The following is a 26,541-nucleotide window of genomic DNA, read 5'->3' as shown; positions in this document are numbered from 1 at the left end:
TTGTTACATAAAATCAACAAAAGTTAATAATTTGTTAATTTGACAAAAATCTGTTGAAATCACACTGGATGTATTATACTTTAGAATTGCATTGGGGGCATACTTATTTCACCGTACAGCCTTACCTATGGATTATGGCATGAGGTATCAGTCTACTCAGTGACACCCCCCAGAGAACATTAGCATCGTAGCTCTTATTGCGGGACTCAAACAACTGTGAATTGAGTCACATATATTGTCTACCTATGTGTATTGAACACTATTCCAGAGGAAAAACAATACTGCGTGGAAATTTTGGAGTCTGATAACTCTGAGGAGGACGTTGGGAAAAAATATATCCACTGTTACCCCATTTCATTGATCCCCAATCCTTAGGTAAAGCTAAACAGTGCAATATGAATGTCAATACACAAAATAGGCTGACAGGGGAGGTGATTTCACACAGTCACAGTCCCGCGATAAGAGCTACAACACGTTCTGTGAGTGTCACCGAGTAGACTAATGCTTCACATTCCATCCTTGTTTAACATAATCTAGTCTAAATATGCTATGATTCTACCTTGTAACCCTCTGCATCACTTTCAGAGGTACTTTTATTTTGAAGGCAAACCACAAATTCCACTTTTGTGCCTAATCCTTATTGCGGCTAGCTTCACAACACATAACCCAGTCAGGTCAAGCCTCACTAGCCAGATGAATGTTCTGAATTTGCACGTGCAAGCCAAGCGCCACCACTACTATCAGGATTACTAAATCATTGCTAAGAACAATGAAAATGACTGCAGTTTCTACTGGTCATTGTTTTCAGGCTGGTTGTATAGGTGCTAGCTAGGTACCAAGCTAAAGCTAGCTAGCTACCCCAGAAGTTGTGGTCAAACAAATAATGCTTTATTATCAATGCGGTATTGTAAACACAATGTTCGTGTACGGTGTTTGCTTATTTGCATACTTTTTTGTACAGCTTTGACAGTGCTACTGATAGTAGTGGTGGCGCTTGGCTTGCAAATGCAAATTCAGAACATACTACATTCTATAATACAACTGTGTAATTTGACATGTCAAATTAAAAGCTTATTTAACGTGACAAACAGTGTTATTGTCAAATAGTGTTGTTTGACGTGTATCTTTTGTTGACAAGCAAAGACCCAAACGGTGTTCCATAGTATGCCGTGAAGCTAATAGCAGTGACGCTATTACTGTGTAACTCTGGTAGGGCAACATCTGAACAATAGCACACTTGGTAACGTTAGTGTACCGGTGCGTGACCAGTCGCAAAAGCCAATAAGAATAGTTCATTGTCAAGGGCAATGAATTCCACTATGTTGCCGTAAATGGATTTCGCCCTTGAGTTGTCTCGTTGACATTTTCTTACTCTTTCAAAAGACTGCTTGACTTGTTGACTGCTGTAACCACACAGCAATTGTAGGCTAGGTTAGGAATGCTGTGTTGCACGTGTAGTGCAAAATTTTACGTGGTGTCATTATGTCATGTGTCATGTACCTACGTTATATAGGTTGTACGTCAGCTTTGACATCGGTTTTTCACATCGGTGTTAAACTAGACATCGGGCCGATGCCGATGTTTGCATTTTTAGCTAATATCTTCCCATTCTGATATGTTCACCGGTATATTGTGCATCTCTACTTGAAAATGTTTGTGATAGCAACAGAGAGGAACATTTTCTGGGTGACCTAAATATTGACCAGCTTTCATCAAACTGCCCACTCAAGTAAAAGCTTCAAACTGTAACAAGTGCCTGCAACCTGGTTCAGGTTATCAGTCAACCTACTATGGTATTTCTAAACAGCAGAGAAATGAATCATCCACATGTATTGATTCCTAAGTCTTTATTAATGCTGCAGAAATCTGCTTTAAAGCAGTATCCAAATCCATCCGATGTAATGATCAAAATATGGTAGCCATATCTAGGAAAACCAAAGTTCCAAAGGCTGGACCTAATAAGAGGTCCTACAAGAGGTTTTAGAGTGATTCCAACAGCATGTTGATGACGTAAAGAATATTTGCTTGTCTATGGTGTGTAATGAGGAGCAACCAAACACTGCACTTTACATATTTATGAAATTGCTTACTCCAGTTACTAATAAGCATGCACTTTTTAAGAAAATGACTGCAAGAACTGTTAAATCCCTGTGATGAGGAATTGAAAAATGTTCTGTTTGAGAGGGATGAGGCGAAAGGAATGACAAATAAGTCTGGCTGCATAACTGATTGGCAAACCTACTGACAATTTAGAAATCATGTGACTAAACAGAATAAAAAGAAGTAGAAACTATACTATGAAGCAACAATAAATAATATAAAGAATGATAGTAAAAAGGTTTGGAGCACCTTAAATTCAATTTTGGGCAAAAGGGCAAACTCAGCTCCATCATTCATTGAATCAGATGGCTCTTTCATCACAAAACACACCGATATTGGCAACTACAATGAACAAAAATATAAACGCAACATGTAAAGTGTTAGACCCATGTTTTTAATGAGCTTAAATAAAATATCGTAGAAATGTTCCATATACACCAAAAACATGTATTATTTATTATGTAAAATGTATTATCACATTTGTTTACATCTCGGTTAGTGAGCATTTCTCCTTTGCCAACATAATCCATCCACCTAACAGGTGTGGTATATCAAGAAGCTGTTGTGTGGGCGAGCGGTTTGCTGATGTCATTGTTGTGAACAGAGTGCCCCATGGTGACGGTGGGGTTATGGTATGAGCAGGCCTAAGCAAAAGACAATAAGCACAATTTCATTTTAGCGATGGCAATTTGAATGCACAGCGATAATGTGACAACATCCTGTCGCCCACTGTCGTGCCATTCATCCGCGGCCATCAACTAATGTTTCAGCATGATAATGCACTGCCCCATGACACAAGTATCTGTACACAATACCTGGAAGTTGAAGATGTTCCAGTTCTCCCATGGCCTTCATACTCACCAGACATGTCACCCATTGAGCATGTTTGGGATTATCTGGATCTATGTGTACGACCGTGTGTCCAGTTCACCGCAATATCCAGCAACTTCACACAGCCATTAAAGAGGAGTGGGACAACATTCCACAGATCACAATCAACAGCCTAATCAACTTTATGCGAAAGAGATGAGTCGTGTTGCATGAGGCAAATGGTGATCACACCAGATACTGGTCCACGGCCCTACCTTTTTAAGATATCTGTGACCACAGATGCATATCTGTATTCCCAGTCATGTGAAATACATAGATTAGGGTCTAATTTATTTATTTAAATTGACTGATTTTCTGATATGAACTGTAACTCAGTAAAATCTTAGAAATTGTTGCATGTTACGTTTATATTTTTGTGCAGTATACTTAAAAAAAATTAAATACTGGCAAGACAAGCAAACTTAGACCTGACATGCCAGCAAGAAACGCCAAACCTACACATCCAAGTATAACTGACCAAATTATGAAAAACAAGCATTGTAATTTTGAATTCTGAAATGCGAGTGCGGAAAAGGTGAAAAAAATGATTGTTGTCTATCAACAATGAGGAGCCACCTGGGTCTGGCAACTTGGATGGAAAATTACTGAGGATGATAGAGTACGATATTGCCACTCCTATTTGCCATCTCCTCAATCTAAGCTTACAAAGAACTGTGTGCCCCCAGGTCTGGAGGGAAGCAAAGTCATTCCGCTACCCAGGAATAGTAAAGCACCCATTACTGGATCAAATAGCCGACCAATCAGCCTGTTATCAACCCTTAGTAAACTTTTGGAAAAAATAGTGTTTGACCAGATACAATGCTATTTTACAATAAATAAATTAACAACAGATTTTTGCATGCTTATGGTAAATGGCATTCAACACAAACGGCACTTACACAAATGACTGGTAATTGGCTGAGAGAAATTGATAATAAAAAGATTGTGGGAGCTGTTTTGTAAGATTTCATTGTGACTTTTGACTTTATCAATCATAGTATGCTTCTGAAAAAAATGTACAGTGGGCCAAAAAAGTATTTAGTCAGCCACCAAGTGTGCAAGTTCTCCCACTTAAAAAGAGAGAGGCCTGTAATTTTCATCATAGGTCCACTTCAACTATGACAGACAAAATGAGGGAAAAAAATCCAGAAAATCACATTGTAGGATTTTAATGAATTTATTTGCTAAATATGGTGGAAAATAAGTATTTGGTCAATAACAAAAGTTTATCTCAATACTTTGTTATATACACTTTGTTGGCAATGACAGAGGTCAAACGTTTTCTGTAAGTCTTCACAAGGTTTTCACACACTGTTGCTGGTATTTTGGCCTCCATGCAGATCTCCTCTAGAGCAGTGATGTTTTGGGGCTGTTGCTGGGCAACACGGACTTTCAACTCCCTCCAAAGATTTTCTATGGGGTTGAGATCTGGAGACTGGCTAGGCCACTCCAGGACCTTGAAATGTTTCTTACGAAGCAACTCCTTCGTTGCCCGGGCGGTGTATTTAGGATCATTGTCATGCTGAAAGATCCAGCCACGTTTCATCTTCAATGCCCTTGCTGATGGAAGGAGGTTTTCACTCAAAATCTCACGATACATGGCCCCATTCATTCTTTCCTTTACACGGATCAGTCGTCCTGGTCCTTTGCAGAAAAACAGCCCCAAAGCATAATGTTTCCACCCCCATGCTTCACAGTAGGTATGGTGTTCTTTGGATGCAACTCAGCATTCTTTGTCCTCCAAACATGGCGAGTTGAGTTTTTACCAAAAAGTTATATTTTGGTTTCATCTAACCATATGACATTCTCCCAATCTTCTTCTGGATCATCCAAATGCTCTCTAGCAAACTTCAGACGGGCCTGGACATGTACTGGCTTAAGCAGGGGGACACGTCTGGCACTGCAAGATTTGAGTCCCTGGTGTTAGTGATGGTAGGCTTTGTTACTTTGGTCCCAGCTCTCTGCAGGTCATTCACTAGGTCCCCCCGTGTGGTTCTGGGATTTTTGCTCACCGTTTTTGTGATCATTTTGACCCCACGGGGTGAGATCTTACGTGGAGCCCCAGATAGAGGGAGATTATCAGTGGTCTTGTATGTCTTCCATTTCCTAATAATTGCTCCCACAGTTGATTTCTTCAAACCAAGCTGCTTACCTATTGCAGATTCAGTCTTCCCAGCCTGGTGCAGGTCTACAATTTTGTTTCTGGTGTCCTTTGACAGCTCTTTGGTCTTGGCCATAGTGGAGTTTGGAGTGTGACTGTTTGAGGTTGTGGACAGGTGTCTTTTATATTGATAACAAGTTCAAACAGTTGCCATTAATACAGGTAACGAGCGGAGGACAGAGGAGCCTCTTAAAGAAGAAGTTACAGGTCTGTGAGAGACAGAAATCTTGCTTGTTTGTGGGTGACCAAATACTTATTTTCCACCATAATTTGCAAATAAATTCATTAAAAATCCTACAATGTGATTTTCTGGATTTTTTTTCTCATTTTTTCTGTCATAGTTTAAGTGTACCTATGATGAAAATTACAGGCCTCTCTCATCTTTTTAAGTGGGAGAACTTGCACAGGTCATCTATAAGTCTTTGCTAGGTAAATCCCCACCTTATCTTAGCTCACTGGTCACCATAGCAGCACCCATATTTCCCTGGTCACCCCCAAAGCCAACTCCTCCTTTGGCCACCTTTCCTTCCAGTTCTCTGCTGCCAATGACTGGAACGAACTGCAAAAAATCACTGAAGCTGGAGACTCATATGTCCCTCACTAACTTTAAGCACCAGCTGTCAGAGCAGCTCATAGATCACTGCACCTGTACATAGCCCATCTGTAAATAGCCCATCCAACTACCTCATCCCCATACTGTTATTTATTTTATTAATTTTGCTCCTTTGCACCCCAGTATCTCTACTTGCACATTCATATTCTGCACATCTGTCACTACAGTGTTTAATTGCTATACTGCAAATACACTGCTCAAAATAATAAAGGGAACACTAAAATAACACATCCTAGATCGGAATAAATGAAATATTATTATTAAATACTTTCTCTTTACATAGTTGAATGTGCTGACAACAAAATCACACAAAAATGATCAAAGGAAATCAAATTTATCAGCCCATGGAGGTCTGGATTTGCAGTCGCACTCAAAATTAAAGTGGAAACCACACTACAGGCTGATCCAACTTTGATGGAATGTCCTTAAAACAAGTCAAAACGAGGCTCAGTAATGTGTGTGGCCTCCACGTGCCTGTATGACCTCCCTACAACACCTGGGCATGCTCCTGATGAGGTGGTGGATGGTCTCCTGAGGGATCTCCTCCCAGACCTGGACTAAAGCATCCGCCAACTCCTGGACAGTCTGTGGTGCATCGTGGCGTTGGTAGATGGAGCGAGACATGATGTCCCAGATGTGCTCAATTGGATTCAGGTCTGGGGAACAGGCGGGCCAGTCTATAGCATCAATGCCTTCCTCTAGCAGGAACTGCTGACACACTCCAGCCACAGACGTGGACAACTACAAATACTTAGGTGTCTGGTTAGACTGTAAACTCTCCTTCCAGACCCACATCAAACATCTCCAGTCCGAAGTTAAATCTAGAATTTGCTTCCTATTTCGCAACAAAGCATCCTTCACTCATGCTGCCAAACATACCCTTGTAAAACTGACCACCCTACCAATCCTCGACTTTGGCGATGTCATTTACAAAATAGCCTCCAATACCCTACTCAACAAATTGGATGCAGTCTGTCACTGCAATCCGTTTTGTCACCAAAGCCCCATATACTACCCACCATTGCGACCTGTACACTCTCGTTGGCTGGCCCTCGCTTCATACTTGTAGCCAAACCCACTGGATCCATGTCATCTACAAGACCCTGCTAGGTAAAGTCCCCCCTTATCTCAGCTCGCTGGTCATCATAGCATCACCCACCTGTAGCACGCGCTACAGCAAGTATATCTCTCTGGTCACCCCCAAAACCAATTCTTTCTTTGGCCGCCTCTCCTTCCAGTTCTCTGCTGCCAATGACTGGAACGAACTACAAAAATCTCTGAAACTGGAAACACTTATCTCTCTCACTAGCTTTAAGCACCAACTGTCAGAGCAGCTCACAGATTACTGCACCTGTACATAGCCCACCTATAATTTAGCCCAAACAACTACCGCTTTCCCTACTGTATTTATTTTATTTATTTATTTATTTTGCTCCTTTGCACCCCATTATTTTTATTTCTACTTTGCATATTCTTCCACTGCAAATCTACCATTCCAGTGTTTTACTTGCTATATTGTATTTACTTTGCCACCATGGCCTTTTTTTGCCTTTACCTCCCTTATCTCACCTCATTTGCTCTGACTGTATTTTTGTTTTACTCCATGTGTAACTCTGCGTCATTGTATGTGTCGAACTGCTTTGCTTTATCTTGGCCAGGTCGCAATTGGAAATGAGAACTTGTTCTCATCTTGCCTACCTGGTTAAATAAAAGTGAAATAAAAAATAAAATAAAAAACATGAGGTCTAGCATTGTCTTGCATTAGGAGGAACCCAGGGCCAACCGCACCAGCATATGGTCTCACAAGGGGTCTGAGGATCTCATCTCGGGTACCTAATGGCAGTCAGGCTACCTCTGGCGAGCACACAGAGGGCTGTGCGGCCCCCCCAAAAAATGACACCCCACACCACGACTGACCCACCGCCAAACCGGTCATGATGGAGGATGTTGCAGGCAGCAGAACGTTCTCCACGACGTCTCCAGACTCTGTCACGTCTGTCACATGTGCTGAGTGTGAACCTGCTTTCATCTGTGAAGAGCACAGGGCGCCAGTGGCGAATTTGCCAATCTTGGTGTTCTCTGGCAAATGCCAAACGTCCTCATACCACCCTCACGGAGGCTGTTTCTGACCGTTTGAGCAGACACATGCACATTTGTGGCCTACTGTAGGACATTTTGCAGGGCTCTGGCAGTGCTCCTCCTGCTCCTCCTTGCACAAAGGCGGAGGTAGCGGTCCTGCTGCTGGGTTGTTGCCCTCCTACGGCCTCCTCCAGGTCTCCTGATGTACTGGACTGTCTCCTGGTAGCGCCTCCATGCTCTGGACACTACGCTGACAGAAACAGCAAACCTTCTTACCACAGCTCGCGTTGATGTGCCATCCTGGATGAGCTGCACTACCTGAGCCACTTGTGTGGGTTGTAGACTCCGTCTCATGCTACCACTAGAGTGAAAGCACCGCCAGCATTCAAAGTGATCAAAACATCAGCCAGGAAGCATAGGAACTGAAAAGTGGTCTGTGGTCACCACCTGCAGAACTACTCCTTTATTTGGGGGGGGCCTTGCTAATATATATAGACAGTACCAGTCAAAAATTTGGACACACCTACTCATTTTCACAATAATCTACATTTTAGAATAACAGTGAAGACATCAAAGGTTTCTGGAGAGGTGAAGAGCTGTGCGTAATCCGAAACACAACCCTTCCAAGCCAAGCCAAGCCGCACTGCTTCTTGACCCAATGCCCACTTAACCCAGATGTCAGCCACACCAATGTGTCAGAGGAAACAGCGATTAGTACGCCCGGCTTGCCACAGGAGGAGTAACTAGTGCACGATGGGACAACTGCTGCCCTCCCCTAACCCGGACAACGCTGGGCCAATTGTGCACCGCCCCATGGGTCTCCCAGTCGTGGCCAGCTGTGAAAGAGCCTGGACTCGAACCCAGAATTTCTAGTGGAATCAACGGTGCCTTAGACCACTGTGCCACTCGGGAGTTCCAATCCCCTTCTTTAAACCTAGGTATTTGAAATAAGTATTTGAAAATACTTACAAATACAATTTGGTCGACCTCTTGGTTTTCTACAAATAACCATTCAATTACTAAAATAAAAGTACTGGGCTGTATATTTTCAAATACTTAGAAACACAGAAAAAACATTTTTAAATAACAAATACTCAAATAGACATGTATTTGAAGCCAGGTCTGCTTGTGATACAACCTCAAACACATCATTCCATTCCGTTCCGGATCTTTCTTGTTTTCTGTACATTCATATACATTTGAGAACTACCTGAGAAACTTTTTTGGATTCTTTTTTTTAAAGTGCAATCCTCTGGGGATCCAATGCACATTTGTATGTATACCTTTTCTGGCAAAATAAATACAATACAATTAACTTAAACGCAATATTGAAGTTCAATGAAAGTGCAGACAGATGTAATTGGTTGCCAGAGTTAGAGTGTGAGAATCGGTGGCATGCACTATGCGGTATAGTACCTGTCTCTGGATCACACTGGTGTTCACAGGGGTCCAGAATGCGGCGGCCACACAGCTCATTGATCCAAGGCCCGCTGGCATTCTGCTGGTAGTATAGCAACACCTGGGCTGGGTTCAGCCAGTCAGACGCATCCAGTTGACTGCCCTGCAGCAAAATGAACTTGGACCCTAAGAAAAAAAGGAAAGGGTTGTAGGTTGTTGGAAAACACACCGTTTAGGCACCTACCTGATCAATTAAAGGTTCAGTACTGTACATCAGCAGTTCTATCAACCTTTCTATTTAACAGTTCATGAGTAGAGACTTATCACAAGGCACAAAAAAGAATACATTTTCTGAGTATTACATTTCCCCGGATGAAAAACAGCAATGATATGGATAGGACACAATGTTCCGGCAACTCATTTCATATTTCTGAAGGTGCATTGCATACACAGCTGTGGCATAAATATGGATTTCTCCGAGGCAAAAACCTAGATTGTTATCACCTTAACCACAACATTACATTAAGTCTGATAAGATTGTGTAGACATTTATGGACACGTTCTAAATCGATCTGAGTTCCTGCGATTCAAAAGGCAAATTCACAATCCTTCATCTCTTTTCAACATTGCCTCCCCTGGATGCCTTCCGGAATGATAATAACACCCGGAGTATCCATGGAACACAGTTGTGGTTAGGAATCAAATCAAACCGGAATGATGGATGAGTAAGGCAAGTCACACCCCATAATATATCTGGACTGCCAGCTCCCATGATGGCTGAAAAATGCCAATGAGCCAAGAGTGAGTACTTGGCCTGCAGTGCTTTTCTGCAGGTGCTAGCTACCCTGAAATTCATTAGCGAGCCAGCCCAAGCACACAGAAAGTGGAGAGAGAGTGATGATACAGTGGGTGGTCACGACGACCTGGCCTGATTGTGCTTTGATGCTTTGAGGGCACATCTGTTGTGGTCTCACATGGGAGGAGAGAGGGGAGAGGGGAGGAATCAGCCTAGTGACATCTCCCCATTTCCCTTTGTCTGGGAGTGGGGTAGCAGAGAGCCATACATTTATACTCCTGTGGTTTTCAGGAGGGCAGGCGATAGCCCCTTACCGTCTGCGATGAGGTGCTCAGGCACATGGAGGATGACCCGGACGTTGAGGCCACAGGAGAGGTGTGAGGAGTACACCAGGCCGATCACACAGCTGACAACGCTGATCAAAGTCAGGGTGGTCTTATTGATGGGGCTTCGTGGGGAACCTGCTGGAAAAAAAGAAGGACACAGACAACAAAGGGGAAGCATGTGATGCTGAAACCACACTGTGGCTATTTCCCAAATGGCACCTTATTCCCTTTATAGTGCACTACTTTTGAACAGGGCTCATAGGGTCAGGTAGTGCACAATAAAGGGAATATGGTGCCATTTGGGAAGCACCCCTTTACTCCCTCCAGCACCTCCACCAAGGGAGTCGCTTACAAACAAGTCAGTACTGGGCTTTCTGCCTATGAAAGGGACCTCTGTATCAAACCGGTAGCTTTGGGAGATTTGGCTAGTCAAGTCTAGCTGGTGGGGCGATAAAAGTGTTCCTTTGAAGGGTGCTATTGCCATATGTGCTGAAGGAAAAAAAGAAAATAGCCCAAATAAGAGCAGTTCAGAGGTTGCTTTGCCTCTTTCTTCTCCTTTCCTGCCATCCGGTTTGGTGCAGCCCCACCAGAGTTCATTACTTATAGCACGCCTCATAACATACTGTAAATACAGATATATATTTTTTATTTTTTAGAAAAAAATATGGGGGATTGGAAATGGAGACAATTACATTAATAGAAACCACAATCTATCTGCAATTTAAAGCTGATCTATTGCGTTTAGCTTAAGCTGATCTACCCCCCCCCAAAAAAAACTAAATTTCCTACCTTACAGCACACACACACACACACACACACACACACACACACACACACACACACACACACACACACACACACACACACACACACACACACACACACACACACACACACACACACACACACACACACACACACACACACACACACACACACACGCCAACAACAATCTGACCTGTATTATAGGAAGCCAATAACAGCCTTCAACTTTGTTAGAAGTGATTCTTAATCCCTATCCAATGTTCCTCGATTACTGTCCCTTTTAACATTCTTAAAATAACTCAGGCAGAACTTCTTAATTCAAAATATAGCTTAAGTTAATCCTTAAAAACAAAGGATTGCAGAGTAATACCGAGACCTAACTTGTAAAACAAATTCCCCCACATATAGGGAACTTATTACTGAGTGCATTTTTGCTAACAAGGGAACATAATCTTATAATTCAAATTCCCTTCTTTGCAATGTGACACAAAGCCACAAACTTCATCCATTACGTTTTTTAACAAAAAAAGAATGAAAAATGAATCCCATCATTATGACACTCTCTTTCTGCACATCTTTTTTTTTAGTTTTTACATCTACAGATGGTATTGCATTTCAGAAACATGATATAAGGTATCCAGATAAAAAAAAAACATTTTTTTAAAGTAACGTCTCATCAAGTCAACATTTATTTTGATTAGCTTCACGGTTTGTGTAGAAATGCACATTCTATTCTTAACTGCTTTACTAATTAAACGTGTTAGTTATTTTGTTCATGACACCAGTGCAAAATCTTAATTGGTTGGAGGTGGTATTGAGGATGTTGAGGGAGGCATGCCATATCTGGTCGTTCAGATGCTTTTATTTTGGTTCCCCACATCCCCCACATCATTACTGTACATCACAGCGCCAAGGACATGTAGCATGCTCACAAACATACTGTTGGTACCATGCGCTTTCACGGTCACACAACAACAATACAAGCCAATCGCTTCCTTTATTTCAAACATTACAATGCTAAAAACATCATTGTCTCAAGTTAGGCAGATATCAAAATCGTACACATACTCAAAGGGGTTAGAACAAAGCACATTGTTAACACCAACCATGATCACTAGCAAAGAGAGAATGTTTGAATCTATATGTATGTGTTTGAACTCAAGCATTGCAAACACATACATTTGTTGTCCATTCATCTCCTCTAATATATGCATTTTTTATTGTCATCATGCGAGTATGAAATCAGATGATGTCCGTACAGTATAATATTCCTTCCTTACCCCCTGAGCCCCACGCGCTGTTGGCGTTACCATTTCTCATACCTCGGCTGCGGCGCCTGCTGCGATTGGGGTCAGTGTAAAAGGTCAGCTGAGGTTCGCTGTCGGCCTCCGTGCCCGAGTCCCCGTCCGGGTTTAAGAAGGTTGAACCCGCTATAGAATTCACACAAAAAAATGCTCATCACAATAACGATGTGATGTGTCCTCTGTTTGGATGAAATGCGTGGAATACATTGGATGTCCATTGACCAATTCTGCAGTTGATTAAGGAATTTATACAGCAAGTTTTTTTTCTCTACACTTTGCATTGCCATCACCATACTAATAGCCATATGTAATCGTTACAGTGATATGGCAAGGAGAAAGGGAGAGCTATATACCCCTGCATAGCAGTCCCATGGGAATTACATACTGACTGTTCTCAATTAAAAAATGTTGACACTAAGTGTTAATCGAAAAGAAACATCAACAAATGCATTATTCATTATAAAAAATGTGGATTTGATTATTTACATTGCCTGAAGGTTAAAAATGTGTAGCTGTATCAAAATCTTGATAGTGAAACTGAAAACTTGAGGCGTCTGGGCTAATATCCACATTCCTGTACCACTAAATGTGACCTTTAATGAATGTTTCTAATAACATTAAGGGAGCTGATTGGAGTTGTGAGTTACGCAACATATTGTACTGCTTGCCTTGGATCAGTGTTAGCCATACGGTACATGTAAAACATTCTGGCATGTTTTGGAGTCAGTTTTAACAGCAGATTGTTGTGACATTTTCATATTTTGATCATGCTATGGTACGAATGGAAAATAATAACTGGAACAGTGGGCTAATTCTTCATTTTTTATAAAACATGTCTATCTTCAGTATATTCTATACAAGACATACAGTTATACCCTCTCTCAGGAAGTGATTCATACATGGATTCATGAGGTGGAAAGTATGAAAGTCACATAACAACAACATACATCCAAAGGTATTATTCTGTCACAATCCATTAAACCAACATGACTCTGGCTAAGTCCCAAACACACCCTATTCTTAGACAGGCCGATTCAGACGAAATGTACGCCTTCCCTACTCACCTCTCAGTAGTTGATATTTAGACTTATCTTATGGGGGCGCGTAAAGAGATTTGAGGGCGTGGTTCCCTTGTGTGCACTGAACAAATTAAATTCAACACCAAAAACGACTAATTAGATCAGGGAGTTTTTTGGGGGAAGAAATCCCTTGAAATATGGTGTACCTTTAATTTGAATTTGATCTCGAATGTAGACTATGGAGAATATATAAAGATAGCAATGAAAACATGTGCATATTTGTCGTCTCCATTTCAGAACCCATGGGTAGATTTAAAAACACTGATTTTACACATTATTATTCATGTTTAGGGAATAATCATGAATCCTACTCCATGTAAAAAAAATACAGCCTTTACGCACGAACGAAAAAAAAAGTGGTTTGACAACGGAAGTAGTATAGCCTACAATATAATTATAATACCCTCATTTCCCGCATTGATCATGGAACTGTGTGATAGCAAGTTTCCAGTCCTGCACCGTGCATCAAGTTCAAAGTAATGATTTGAGCAGCATAAATGAGCTCCATAATGATTTAATTAGCCTACATGCCCCAATGTATTTTATACTACAATTTGTATTTGGCCCTCATTAAATAGCATCCACTATTACTTGACCATCAGCCACAACCACAAGGACGTGACAGCGTTTACAGAGGAAATAAATAAAGGTAGGCTAAATCAAACAATGTAATAGAACAAACACTAAATTGGCAGTTAAATATACAGGATTATTACCTGAGCTACGGATAGTGGCTAATATAATTTAACATAGGCTATTGCCTACAAATTGAAGAAAAAAGGGAAAGTTGTGGAATATGAATAAAACATTCTAAAATAGATTGTCATTTAGCCTATATTTACAATCCCCTTATCCAAACAGATTACTCATTTAACGAGCTCTTATCAATAGCTCTTATCATATACAGTGCATGGAGAATGGTGTTATTTCAATCGCAAAACAGAAAGTAGTCCTAGATGCTATTTCCACTTGGAACAGGCAAGTTCGCTAGACCTTACTCATGGTTTCCTCGTGGGTAAAGGTGATGGAATTATTTAAGGAAATAAGTCAAGGCCATAATACAGTGTATCTATAGACACACCTCTGCCACATCTCCATATTTTTAATTTCACCAAACATGTCAATAGTGGGTGATTGCAGCCCACAATTCAGGGCATCCCTGCCTGTGGGCATCCCATTGGTTCCTGCGTGGATGCCACCCCCCTCGAGCATGCCATCTTCACGCTTGCCAATACTTTAGATTTTCTGGATTTTCCCAGATTGTCTATGCAATTCAAATGTGGGTCAAAAGGGAAATTCAAGTATTATCTGAGTTCTCCAGAGGTCGAATGACACTGTCTACCGGTGTCCTAGCTAGCTAGCTACCGGTGTCGTCCCCGCCTCCTGCCTGCTGTGTACCGCAGTCCTCCTAGCTAACTAGCACACAGTGTCATTCACTTCCGCCTGCCGAACACCTGCCCTCACCGTCGTTAACAGAACTGTGGGAAAGCAATGCCGACAGCTATCGTTGTTGCTTGTCGCCCTTACCTCTTCTTCTTCTGTGGGGTTTATCGGCAGTTAGCATCCAACTTTATTGTGCAATACTGGCACCTACTGTACTGGAACGCCCCTGTGTCCCACCTGTGTACCAGAGTCATAGCTTAAAAATGGACCAGTAGAAGTATAAAGAGGGGTTCTTGCAGATGCAGGAATGCCCACATGCAGGAACACCCCTAATTGCGAGCCGCAATTGCACCCTTCTCAAACGCTTACCTTGCTGGCACTTGCATTTCTTCCATGCTTAAATTGAAGGTCAAAATGCGCATATGAGAAAAGTCCATAAAAAGGTAATAAAGTTAAATTATGTACGTATCGCTGGTCTGAATTTTACCCATAGTGCAGTACTTTTACATTTATCCTACCCAGCACAGCACAGGAAAAATGCCTTCCTTATGCTGCATCATAAAGAGAGATGCATGATAAGACTGGGCCATGGAATATGTATCCTCAGTCGGGGGATAATACAGTTTGTGTCAGTCCATATTATGACTTTACATCCACTATCCATTGCAGAGATGGAAGATGGTGCTGTTCTGGTACAATGCAAGAGAGAATAAAGTAATACATGTTCATAATCATTATCTCATTGAAGCCATTAGATTGAGGCTTTGGCATTGTGAAAATAGCATATCTAAAAGGGTATTGTTTTGAGTAGGCTGTATAGACTACATTGGGAATCCAATTGACGCAAATGACTGTTTTGGTAGAAGCATTAACATTTAAACCTATAATTTAAAAAGGGTGTGTTATAGTTCCTTTCACAAGTTTTAGTGGTCTTGCTATTACAAAGTAAGCAGACAAATCCATCAAAGCTTAAAGCTATGCTGGCTCAGCTGGAAATCCTAGCACCACTAACTTCATTTTGAATTGCTCATTGACAATAGCATAAAAAATCCAAACCAAGACATTGCCTTTAATTAAACCACAAAAGGTTCTCCAAAACAAAGGGTGAATAAAAATGTCTCTGGCAAGCATAAACATCTGACAAAGTGGAAGCTCTGTCTTGAAAAGTACTGTAAAGAACAAGTTGTTTCATGTACAAGATGGCATTCAGCAGAATGACATTGACTTGATAACAATATTCACAGGGAGCATATAAACTACAAAAACAAAAGTGATTCCATTGATAAACTATTTTACAAACATTTATAGCACATAACAATCCCTAACAAAAAAAAAACTATTCTGAAGGACTGAGTTAAATATTGATATAATCAAAGGACAAAATATATAATTGTGAAAGGAGGTGAAACAAATGTCCAAATGACACTCAGAGGATACAATTAGTGTTTCTCTAGGTTACAAAGAAGAAATAAAGCACCTTCCAAGGAATTAACAACAAATCGAATGCAACAGTTTGAAAAGACTGTGTTAGCCTCAATAATTAGGCACGGGGCAAGAGGTGCAAAGCTCTATGGCAACGAATAAAGACGGACTCTTTTAAACATTCAACACATGATGTTGCTTAGCACTAGGCATGCACTGCAGGTACAAATACCGCTTACAATACAGTTATTTTGCCCGGAGCTTTCGGGGTCCGGATCTCAATAAATATAGAGGACTTTTGGCAGCAGCGACAATGACACTGGAATGACAATCACTGGGGAGAAGTGCAAAAAACAAAATGAGTACTACCAATAGAAATCTGACAAAAGGCTTGTAACCACAACTGTAGAGAGAACGTGTAAAACGTGTAAAAAGATCAGGTGATTGCATGAGAAGTACTGCTGGGACACTGGGATGAGAATCTTTAACATTTTGAACAGTGTTAACATCCAACAACTATGATGACTTTTGACTCCAAATTCAAAGACAGCTTCATCTTTGGGCTTGTTGTTCCAAATATAATGTGGAATAATTGTATGGCTAGATGGCTAACGTACTGTATGCTACAATTAAAAGGGTAGAGTTGCTTTGAGACGAGCACTTCAATTTCCCGGTATGAATAACAAGTTCAGTATAACAAGACAAGGGCTCCTTGAAGCAGAATACAAACACCAAACAGACAACAGCTGTGACAAAGACAGCTACCCCAACCTCGCTGTTTGTCTTGCCATACACGTTGAGCAGCACATTTGAGGGAGGCATAAACATTTGATGCGTGAAAGCTTCCCCCCAATACTAAACGCTGTTAAATGTCCACTGAGAATAGCATAAAGACCTTACATATGCATGTGCATATTTTATCACTCGGATTCCAAAACAAAAACAATAGATGTCCAAACAAAAACAATAGATGAAGCAATATAACCCCAGGCTTAGTCTTTCCAATTCCGATTTACTGGACTGTGTACACTTTGCACATAGAACCACCAAGGGGTTTGTTGTGGAGAGAAGAAAGTTGTCACAAAAAGGATCAGATAAAGAGCAGATCAAATGATAACGCATTTAGAGTTGTCCTCCATTGTTCTTTGTCCTCTGGTGTTCCAAATAAACAAATTCAACTAAATGAATAAGATAAATATGCAAATGGTGTATGTTTAATTCTGAAGGCGGCAATCTCATTGAGAGCGGGCTGTAGGGCTGTGAGAGATTGCTTTCAGAGAGCAGAAAACCAAAGGCTGCTCATAACTCTGAGAGACAGATAGGCTGGGGGAAGCCAAGAGCCAATGGAGCATTTTGCGGACATGGTATGCTTTTATTTTGCCATTGAATTAGCAAACAGCTTGGATCTTTAGCATTTTCTGTCCTGAAAGTGATCAGCTAATTGACTTTTGTTTTGCCCAACAGGCTTTCCAGAATACCAAGTGAATATGGCATTAGTGTGCTGTGTTACGTACACTCCTCTCTCTGTTCTCAAAGTCTATTAATGATAAAAGTTATTCTTTTTTTTTTTCCTCAGCGAGATTTGATTTATGTTCTCATTATGAAGCAAAAAGATATAGCAGGTGCATATCCACAATACAGGTTTTCAAGAAATATCAGACAGAAAAGGGAACAATTTCCTATGCTCTCTGAGAAAGTCACAAAGTTGCACAGCAATGCAAATACATATTTTCAACCAAGACAACAGTAGGGGAGAGTGGGGCATGTTGAGCCATTTCTTACATTCAGCATCACTACGTCAAAGGAAATATAGTATTCTATCTAACAAGATATATACATATACAATACCAGTGAAAAGTTTGGACACACCTACTCATTCAAGGGATTTTCTTTATTTTCTTTTACAATTTTCTACATTGTAGAATAAAAGTGAAGACATCAAAACTATGAAATAACACATGGAATCATGTTGTAACCAAAAAAGTGATAAACAAATCAAAATATATTTCACATTTTAGATTCTTCAAAGTAGCCACCCTTTGCCTTGACAGCTTCTCACACTCTTGGCATTCTCTCAACAAGCTTCACCTGGAATGCTTTTCCAACAGTCTTGAAGGAGTTACCACATATGCTGAGCACTTTTTGGCTGCTTTTCCTTCACTATGCGGTCCAATTCATCCCAAAACATCTCAATTGGGTTGAGGTTGGATGATTGTGGAGGCCAGGTCATCGGATGCAGCACTCTATCACTGTCCTTCTTGGTCAAAAAGCCCTTACACATCCTGGAGGTGTGTTGGGTCTTTGTCCTGTTGAAAAACAAATGATAGTCCCACTAAGCACAAACACGATGGGATGGCGTATCGCTGCAGAATGCTGTGGTAACCATGCTGGTTAAGTGTGCCTTGAATTCTAAATAAATCACAGACAATGTCACCAGCAAAGCACCCCCACACCATCACACCTCATCCTCCATGCTTCACGGTGGGAACCACACATGTAGAGATCATCTGTTCACCTACTTTGTGTCTCACAAATACACGGCGGTAGGAACCAAAAATCTCAAATTTGGACTCATCACACCAAAGGACAGATCATTGCTTGTGTTTCTTGATCCAAGCAAGTCTCTTTGTTTTATTGTTGTCTTTTGGTAGTGGTGTCTTTGCAGCAATTCGACCATGAAGGTCTGATTCAAGCAGTCTCCTCTGAAAAGCAGTCTGTTACTTTAACTCTGTGAAGCATTTATCTGGACTACAATCTGAAGTGCAGTATACTCTAATGAACTTGTTCTCTGCAGCAGAGGTAACTCTGGGGCTTCCTTTACTGTGGCGGTCCTCATGAGAACCAGTTTCATCATAGTGCTTAATGGTTTTCGTGACTACACTTGAAGAAACTTCATGTCTTAAAGTAACGATGAACTGTCATTTCTCTTTGTTTATTTGAGCTGTTCTTGCCATAATGTAGACGTGATCTTTTACAAAATAGGGCTATATTCTGTATACCACCCCTACCTTATCACAACACAACTGATTGGCTCAAACACATTAAGAAGAAAATAAATTCCACAAATTAACTTTTATCAAGGCACGCCTGTTAATTGAAATGCATTCCAGGTGACTACCTCATGAAGCTGGTTGAGAGAATGCCTAGAGTGTGTAAAGCGGTCATCAAGTCAAAGGGTGGCTTCTTTGAAGACTCTAAAATATATCTTGATTTGTTGAACACTTTTTTCTATATTACATGATTCCATATGTGTTATTTCATAGTTTTCATGCCTTCACAATTATTCTACAATGTAGAAAATAGTAAAAATAAAGAAAAACTCTTGAATGAGTAGCTGTGTCCAAACTTTTGACTGGTACTGTATATCAGGATGTTGTGTTTCCCTGGAAATAGTCTGAATGCATTTTTTTGCAAATTAAATACATAAATATCTATTTTACGTAAGTATGCACACCCCTGAGTCAATACTTTGTAGAAGCACCTTTGGCAGTGATTATAGCTGTGAGTCTGTCTGGGTTAGTCCCTAAGAGCTTTCCACCACCTGGATTGTGCAACATCTGCTTGACTGAGGGACCTTACAAATAATTGTAAGTGTGGGGTACAGAGATGAGATAGTCATTCAAAAAAAACATTATTTTTGCAACTGATTATATGACTTGTTAAGCAAATTTGTACTTCTAAACTTATTTAAGCTTGCCATAACAAAGGGGTTGAATACTTATTAACTCAAGAAATGTTCAGATTTACATTTTCAATTAATTTGTAGAAATTTTGAAAAACTGTACATTATGGGGCATTGTGTATCATCCAGTGACCCTCCCAAAAATCTAAATTTAATCCATTTTTAATTCAGTCTGTTACACAAGAAAATATTGGAAAAAGTTAAGGGGTGTGAATACTTTGTGAAAGGACTGTATATGCATAAACTGACCAGATGTAATCATCATTTGTATGGGGTATATTGATTTGACCATTGGCTTAACTTGCCTCTAACCAAAAGGCACAATTGACCAAAGCAACCATTTTCACTATATTTGCCCACAGCTACAGTACAAGGACACACTTTCATGATAGGTTTAGGACCTCATGTATTAGCTTATAGAGACCCCAACTGATCTATAAAACAGTCTGTAAAATATCTACTTTGGTTTAGATACACACTAAATCTTTTTTTTGTTTTTTGGACCTAACTTGCTTACCACTTTTATCATATATTTTCTGGCTTCACAGAATCCATGAAATGATGACCTCTTCCTAAATATTTGGTCACATGATTAATTTTGTGTATGGCTTCCTAGAAACGAGGTGGCTCAACTAACCCTTTGGCACGACTCTAACCCCACTCTTCTCTATCTGAAACCAGAGTCATGTTTGTTTCTCACAATTCTAATCATAATTCACAAAATGAGATGGAAATGGTGGTTGACACAAATTAATCTTTCATAACTGTAAAATTGCTTTACACAACAGCTCTATAGTTCCCTAGCTTCCACTACATGCTGAATGAGCTGGTTAGCGTGACATTGCTATTTGAATCCTCTATTCTATAACATCTCACACACTAGAATTGCTTTTCTAACCAGAAAATAAACCATCCACACTAGTCAGTCATGGAGCAAAGTGGATTATGATCAGGGTCAACTGAACAAACTGGTGTCTCATTTCAGAATGACATGCCCTCTTTTTCAATACTCTCTTTTAACAGTCTCTTAAAGGGATGCTTCGGGATTTTGGCAAAGAGGCCCTTTATCTATGTTCCCCAGAATCAGATGATCTCATGGATACCGTTTGGACACAGAGACTTAAAAATGGTATCAATGAGTTCATCTGACTCTGGGGAAGTAAATAAAGGACCTCAATGCCAAAATCCCGAAGTATCCCTTTAAGGACAAAACACACAGTGCCTACGAATAGTTAAAGGCAGTGCGTAGCCATCATATTGCCTCTGAACAAAACATTGGCTGTCATTGCTCTGTTCATTTCTGGACAAATGTACATTATCGGCACTGTTCGTCGACAACCAGCAGGTGATCACGAACCCGTTCCGGCCACATTTCAAGTCGTGGGTCGGCATGGTGTGTTTTATCCTTTACTGTCAGAGAACACACAATGGTCAGAATGGGAGTGGATATGGATCGATGAATGACTCACCTCGGGTTTTGCTGGACAGACGTTGTTTGCGTTGACTGGTGGAGGTGTTGTGGGGGAGGAGAGTGTTCTGCTGCAGGTGATTGCTGTCAATGGGGCTGGTGGCTATGATGTTGTCCTTGTACTTGTTCATTAGGGACAACTTTGTATTGTCACTCCCTGATGATGACAGAACAATCATAATTAGGGAGAGAAACGAGACAGATGCAGTATAAACCCACTAATACATGATTAAAATGTGAAAAAGTAGCATGTCATTCTGAGGGGACAATAGCTTTAAAATAATGAGAATCAGCACTACACAGTAAAGTATATCCTTATAGGGCTACATACTTTATTCCCTCTTCTTGTTTTTCCTGCAGACTGTAGCGTTCACACAGAATAGCTACAGCCAAAACAAGTCAGTTTATGATGCATAATTTCCTGTCAAAACTAGAGAACATTTCATTGGCTGGTATTTCTTCTGACCACAACCAACAATATTGAGAGAGGCTTTTATTGAGGTAGTTTATTGCCTTATCTAAATTAGTTTAGCACTTAATGTAAAATGCATGAAATTATTCCACTTCAATATCCTCCTGGGAGTTTTATTTAGACTTTGAAACAAGATGCAATCTCAAAACCAATCAGCACAATCTAGAATGTCATATTTCTTACATTTGGAAAAGTATGTCTTGTGCTAATTGAAATTCTGTGGGTATTTCAAATCATTGCTGTTCCATATATTTCTCGGGGGGTGTTTTTAATTCTAAGGTCCACTGATTACAAATGAGGATATTTCCAGAGCAAATGACTGTGAATGAATGAGTGCATTGAAAATAGCCAATAAGCCAAAAATGTGTATGATATTTGAGTTAGACAATATTGAATGCTTCTGAATAATCCCTCTCTGATGCATTGTTTGTATTGTATTATCTCCTATTGTAGGTAGATAGTCAAATCATACCGGAGCAAGTGTAATAAAGATAAATAGTAGCAAAATAGAAAGGACTTTGTATTTCTAGCAGGGTCAGATGGATGATTTAGTGGATTAGCAAAACACACATGCTCAGACCATAGCCAGATGCGTTATACGACTAGCACTTTGGTCGTATGTAATATCATTACACCATTACTGTAGCAGTTGCATGAAGGAATTATATAAATCCTACAGTGCCAAAAACATGTCTATGTGTTTGACCAAATTACTAAATTATTTCGATATCCTTGAAGATTAAATTCACTTCACGTGCACACATAAAAGTAACTACCAAAATAAAGGAAACATTTGAGTAAATGAGGGATACGAAAGGGCTTTTCACATTTAATTGTTCCTCGCCCCAGGCTAAGACTGGCCCTGGGCTAGCTACAGTGGCTTACAAAAGTATTCACCCCCCTTGTCATTTTTCCAATTTTGTTGCCTTACAATCTGTAATTAAACATTTTGTGGGTTGGTATCATTTGATTTATAGAACATGCCTACCACTTTGAAGATGCAAAATATTTTTTATTGTGGAACAAACAAGAAATAAGACAAAATAACAGAACTTGAGCATGCATAACTATTCACCACCCAAAAAAAAAGTAAATACTTTGTTGAGCCACCATTTGCAGCAGTTACAACTGCAAGTCTCTTGGGGTATGTCTCTATAAGCTTGGCACATCTGGGATGTTTGCCCATTCTTCAAGGCAAAACCGCTTCAGCTCCCTCAAGTTGGATGGGTTCCGCTGGTGTACAGTAATCTTTAAGTCATACCACAGATTCTCAATTGGATTGACTAGGCCATTCCAAGACATGTAACTGTTTACCCTTAAACCACTCGAGTGTTGCTTTAGCAGTATGCTTAGGGTCATTGTCCTGCTGGAAGGTGAACCTCCATCCCGGTCTCAAATCTCTGGAAGTCTGAAAGAATTTCCTTGTATTCAGTGCCATCCATCATTCCTTCAATTCTGACCAGTTTCCCTGTCCTGCCGATGAAAAACATCCCCACAGAATGATGCTGCCAGAACCATGCTTCACTGTGGGTATTTTTATTTTTATTTTCACTTCACCAATTTGGACTATTTTGTGTATGTCCATTACATGATATCCAAATAAAAATCCAGTTAAATTACAGGTTGTAATGCAACAAAATAGGAAAAACACCAAGGGGGATGAATATTTTTGCCAGGCACTCTAATCCCATATTTACACAAGCATTTGTTAACACTGGGCTAAGAATTAGCCCTGGGCTAAGGAGTCACAATTTTATCCCAGGGCTAACGGACAACCAAACACAACCAATGTTACATTCTATAGGCTGGTTTACAGTTGGCCTATCGACATGTCTGTAGACAGTTGTCACAGTGACATCACAAACATTCTATTGTCATCCAACATCAAACTTGTTGTTGTTATGAAAAAGTATAAACACAAAAATGACAGGCTGCATGACATCAGCAGCCTAGTGGTACAAAATAGCATAACTTCTGTTTTTTAACACGAATAAACCCATTAGTTTAAAAATTAATTTTGTATATGTCCAGGTAGGAGTTGTAAATTAGAACTTGTTCTCAACTGGACTACCTGGTTAAATAAAAGGTGAAATATAAACATAAAAAATAAATGTCAATCCAGCAAACCAGGCAACTAAAAGCTACTCTGTTAACAATGTTTTGGTTAGTTTCTAGCCTGCTAGCTAGATGGCTAGCCAGTTCAAATAATGACCATATCGTTGCTGACAACGTCTTAACTTTAGCTAATGTTTATTCATTATTACAGGAAAATAAACTTACAACAAGATCATTACTTACAGGTTTACAAGTTCATGGCGAGCTATCTGTAGTCCTGCATGGGCATTTCATTTAAGCCCAAACCCTACCCACACATGCGACGTTCAGGCCATGCCCGAATCCGAAATCCGAAATACAGTAACTTCCTCTGTTAGTTAGATGCTTGTCTTTGCCTGTCCCCCGCTCCTTACTGCCCCAGCTCTGCGTGTGAGAGTAACCGTAGCAACAGCTCTGCTTTGTGCTGCTCCTCCTCTAGTGAGAGAGCAGCTGTTAGCTAGCAGCTGTTAACTGGCTACTTTTCGTCACTCGAGACTTTGACGAAAGTCATGGAAAATAATTATAATAATCTCTCCCGTTGACTCAGACAATGTTTTGGCCTTTGGGGTAGCCTAAACAAGAGTGACAGGCATCACGAGAACATGCAAATTAAGTGAAAGTGCCTCTTTTTTTACCCTGAAAAGTCAGTGCCAACCCTGCTCCAGATCAGGGGCAGCTAGCCCACTTTAGAATGTGCAAGTGTGAACACTCACAACCCAATTGAACACTTATGGGAGATTCTGGAGCGGCGCATGACACACCCCAATAGAACACTTATGGGAGATTCTGGAGCGGCACATGACACACCCCAATAGAACACTTATGGGGGATTCTTGAGCGGCGCATGACACACCCCAATAGAACACTTATGGGAGATTCTGGAGCGGTGCCTGACACACCCCAATAGAACACTTATGGGAGATTCTGGAGCGGCGCATGACACACCCCAATAGAACACTTATGGGAGATTCTGGAGCGGTGCATGACACACCCCAATAGAACACTTATGGGAGATTCTGGAGCGGTGCCTGACACACCCCAATAGAACACTTATGGGAGATTCTGGAGCGGCACATGACACACCCCAATAGAACACTTATGGGAGATTCTGGAGCGGTGCATGACACACCCCAATAGAACACTTATGGGAGATTCTGGAGCGGTGCCTGACACACCCCAATAGAACACTTATGGGAGACTCTGGAGCGGTGCATGACACACCCCAATAGAACACTTATGGGAGACTCTGGAGCGGTGCCTGACACACCCCAATAGAACACTTATGGGAGATTCTGGAGCGGTGCATGACACACCCCAATAGAACACTTATGGGAGACTCTGGAGCGGTGCCTGACACACCCCAATAGAACACTTATGGGAGACTAGAACACTGGAGATTCTGGGTGCCTGACACACCCCAATAGAACACTTATGGGAGATTCTGGAGCGGTGCATGACACACCCCAATAGAACACTTATGGGAGATTCTGGAGCGGTGCCTGACAGCGTTTTCCATCACCATTAACAGTGTAAGAGTGTGTGTGTGCATGTGTGTGCATACATGAGTGCTTGTACTTACACTCCCCAGGTGTGAGGTCCATGCTGGCCTTGTCATTGCAGCCCTGAAGGGAGTCCAGGGTGCGTGTAACCTGGCTGGCAAAGTCCTCTCCTCCGTTCATGCACTCTCTCTGCAGATGGTGTCTCAGGTCAGTGATGTCATACTCGTATCCGTCCAGGATGGGTGTCTCTCGGATGCTGAGCGTGCCACTGGAATTGTGACCCTGGCCCCTGGAGTTTCTCAGGCTCTCCCTGGCCTGGCCTCCCATCAGCACCGAAGGGATGTAGTGAATCTCATTGGCTGCCTCGGCGCTGGCGCTCTTCTGGGGCTGGGGCACACGGCGGCGTTTGCACCATCGCCTGCGCGTGTAGAGGATGAGGACCAGGCACAAAATAGACAGCAGCAAGGCGATCATGCCTCCCTGTGAACAAACAATTGGGAAAGGAAAAGGATGAATGGTCTCAACTAAGAACTCCCCAAAGTCCCCAAATCCATGCAGTTAGATTTGTCAAAAGACCACTCGTGCATAGTAGAGATCCTTGAGGGAAAAACAATAGATCTCAACAATGTCAAGAAAACATTAACAAACTCAATATCCATATCATCACAGTGTACTATATACCGGGATATTTGGAAATAGCCATGGGATGGTTTTTTAATACCCTCAATACTGTTGAAACTAGTTATTTAAAGTTTTCAATAAATCAAATCAAATCAAATTTTATTTGTCACATACACATGGTTAGCAGATGTTAATGCAAGTGTAGCGAAATGCCTGTACTTCTAGTTCCGACAATGCAGTGATAACCAACAAGTAATCTAACTAACAATTCCAAAACTACTGTCTTATACACAGTGTAAGGGGATAAAGAATATGTACATAAGGATATATGAATGAGTGATGGTACAGAGCAGCATACAGTAGATGGTATCAAGTACAGTATATACATATGAGATGAGTATGTAGACAA

The 26,541-nt window shown here is 40.9% G+C and overlaps 1 protein-coding gene across 11 annotated transcripts in view; it reads right to left on the bottom strand.

Moving 5' to 3' along the window:
• Positions 1-26,541, bottom strand: part of LOC124009716 (astrotactin-1-like) — a 276,537-nt gene that overhangs the window by 183,175 nt on the left and 66,821 nt on the right. For 5 of the 11 annotated variants that reach the window (XM_046321826.1, XM_046321828.1, XM_046321829.1 and 2 more), the window contains exons 3-7: positions 25,592-25,991; positions 21,448-21,603; positions 12,389-12,538; positions 10,332-10,481; positions 9,240-9,407 (exon numbers count right to left, since the gene is read on the bottom strand). In XM_046321826.1, coding sequence (XP_046177782.1) covers positions 9,240-9,407; positions 10,332-10,481; positions 12,389-12,538; positions 21,448-21,603; positions 25,592-25,991 — 1,024 coding nt within the window. The remainder of the gene's footprint in view (positions 1-9,239; positions 9,408-10,331; positions 10,482-12,388; positions 12,539-21,447; positions 21,604-25,591; positions 25,992-26,541) is intronic. The other 6 variants (XM_046321830.1, XM_046321833.1, XM_046321827.1 and 3 more) reach the window with 5 other exon arrangements.

This window comes from Oncorhynchus gorbuscha, linkage group LG22, assembly GCF_021184085.1.
Source record: "Oncorhynchus gorbuscha isolate QuinsamMale2020 ecotype Even-year linkage group LG22, OgorEven_v1.0, whole genome shotgun sequence".
NCBI classification, from domain to species: domain Eukaryota; kingdom Metazoa; phylum Chordata; class Actinopteri; order Salmoniformes; family Salmonidae; genus Oncorhynchus; species Oncorhynchus gorbuscha.
This window is presented reverse-complemented; position numbering and strand designations above follow the sequence as displayed.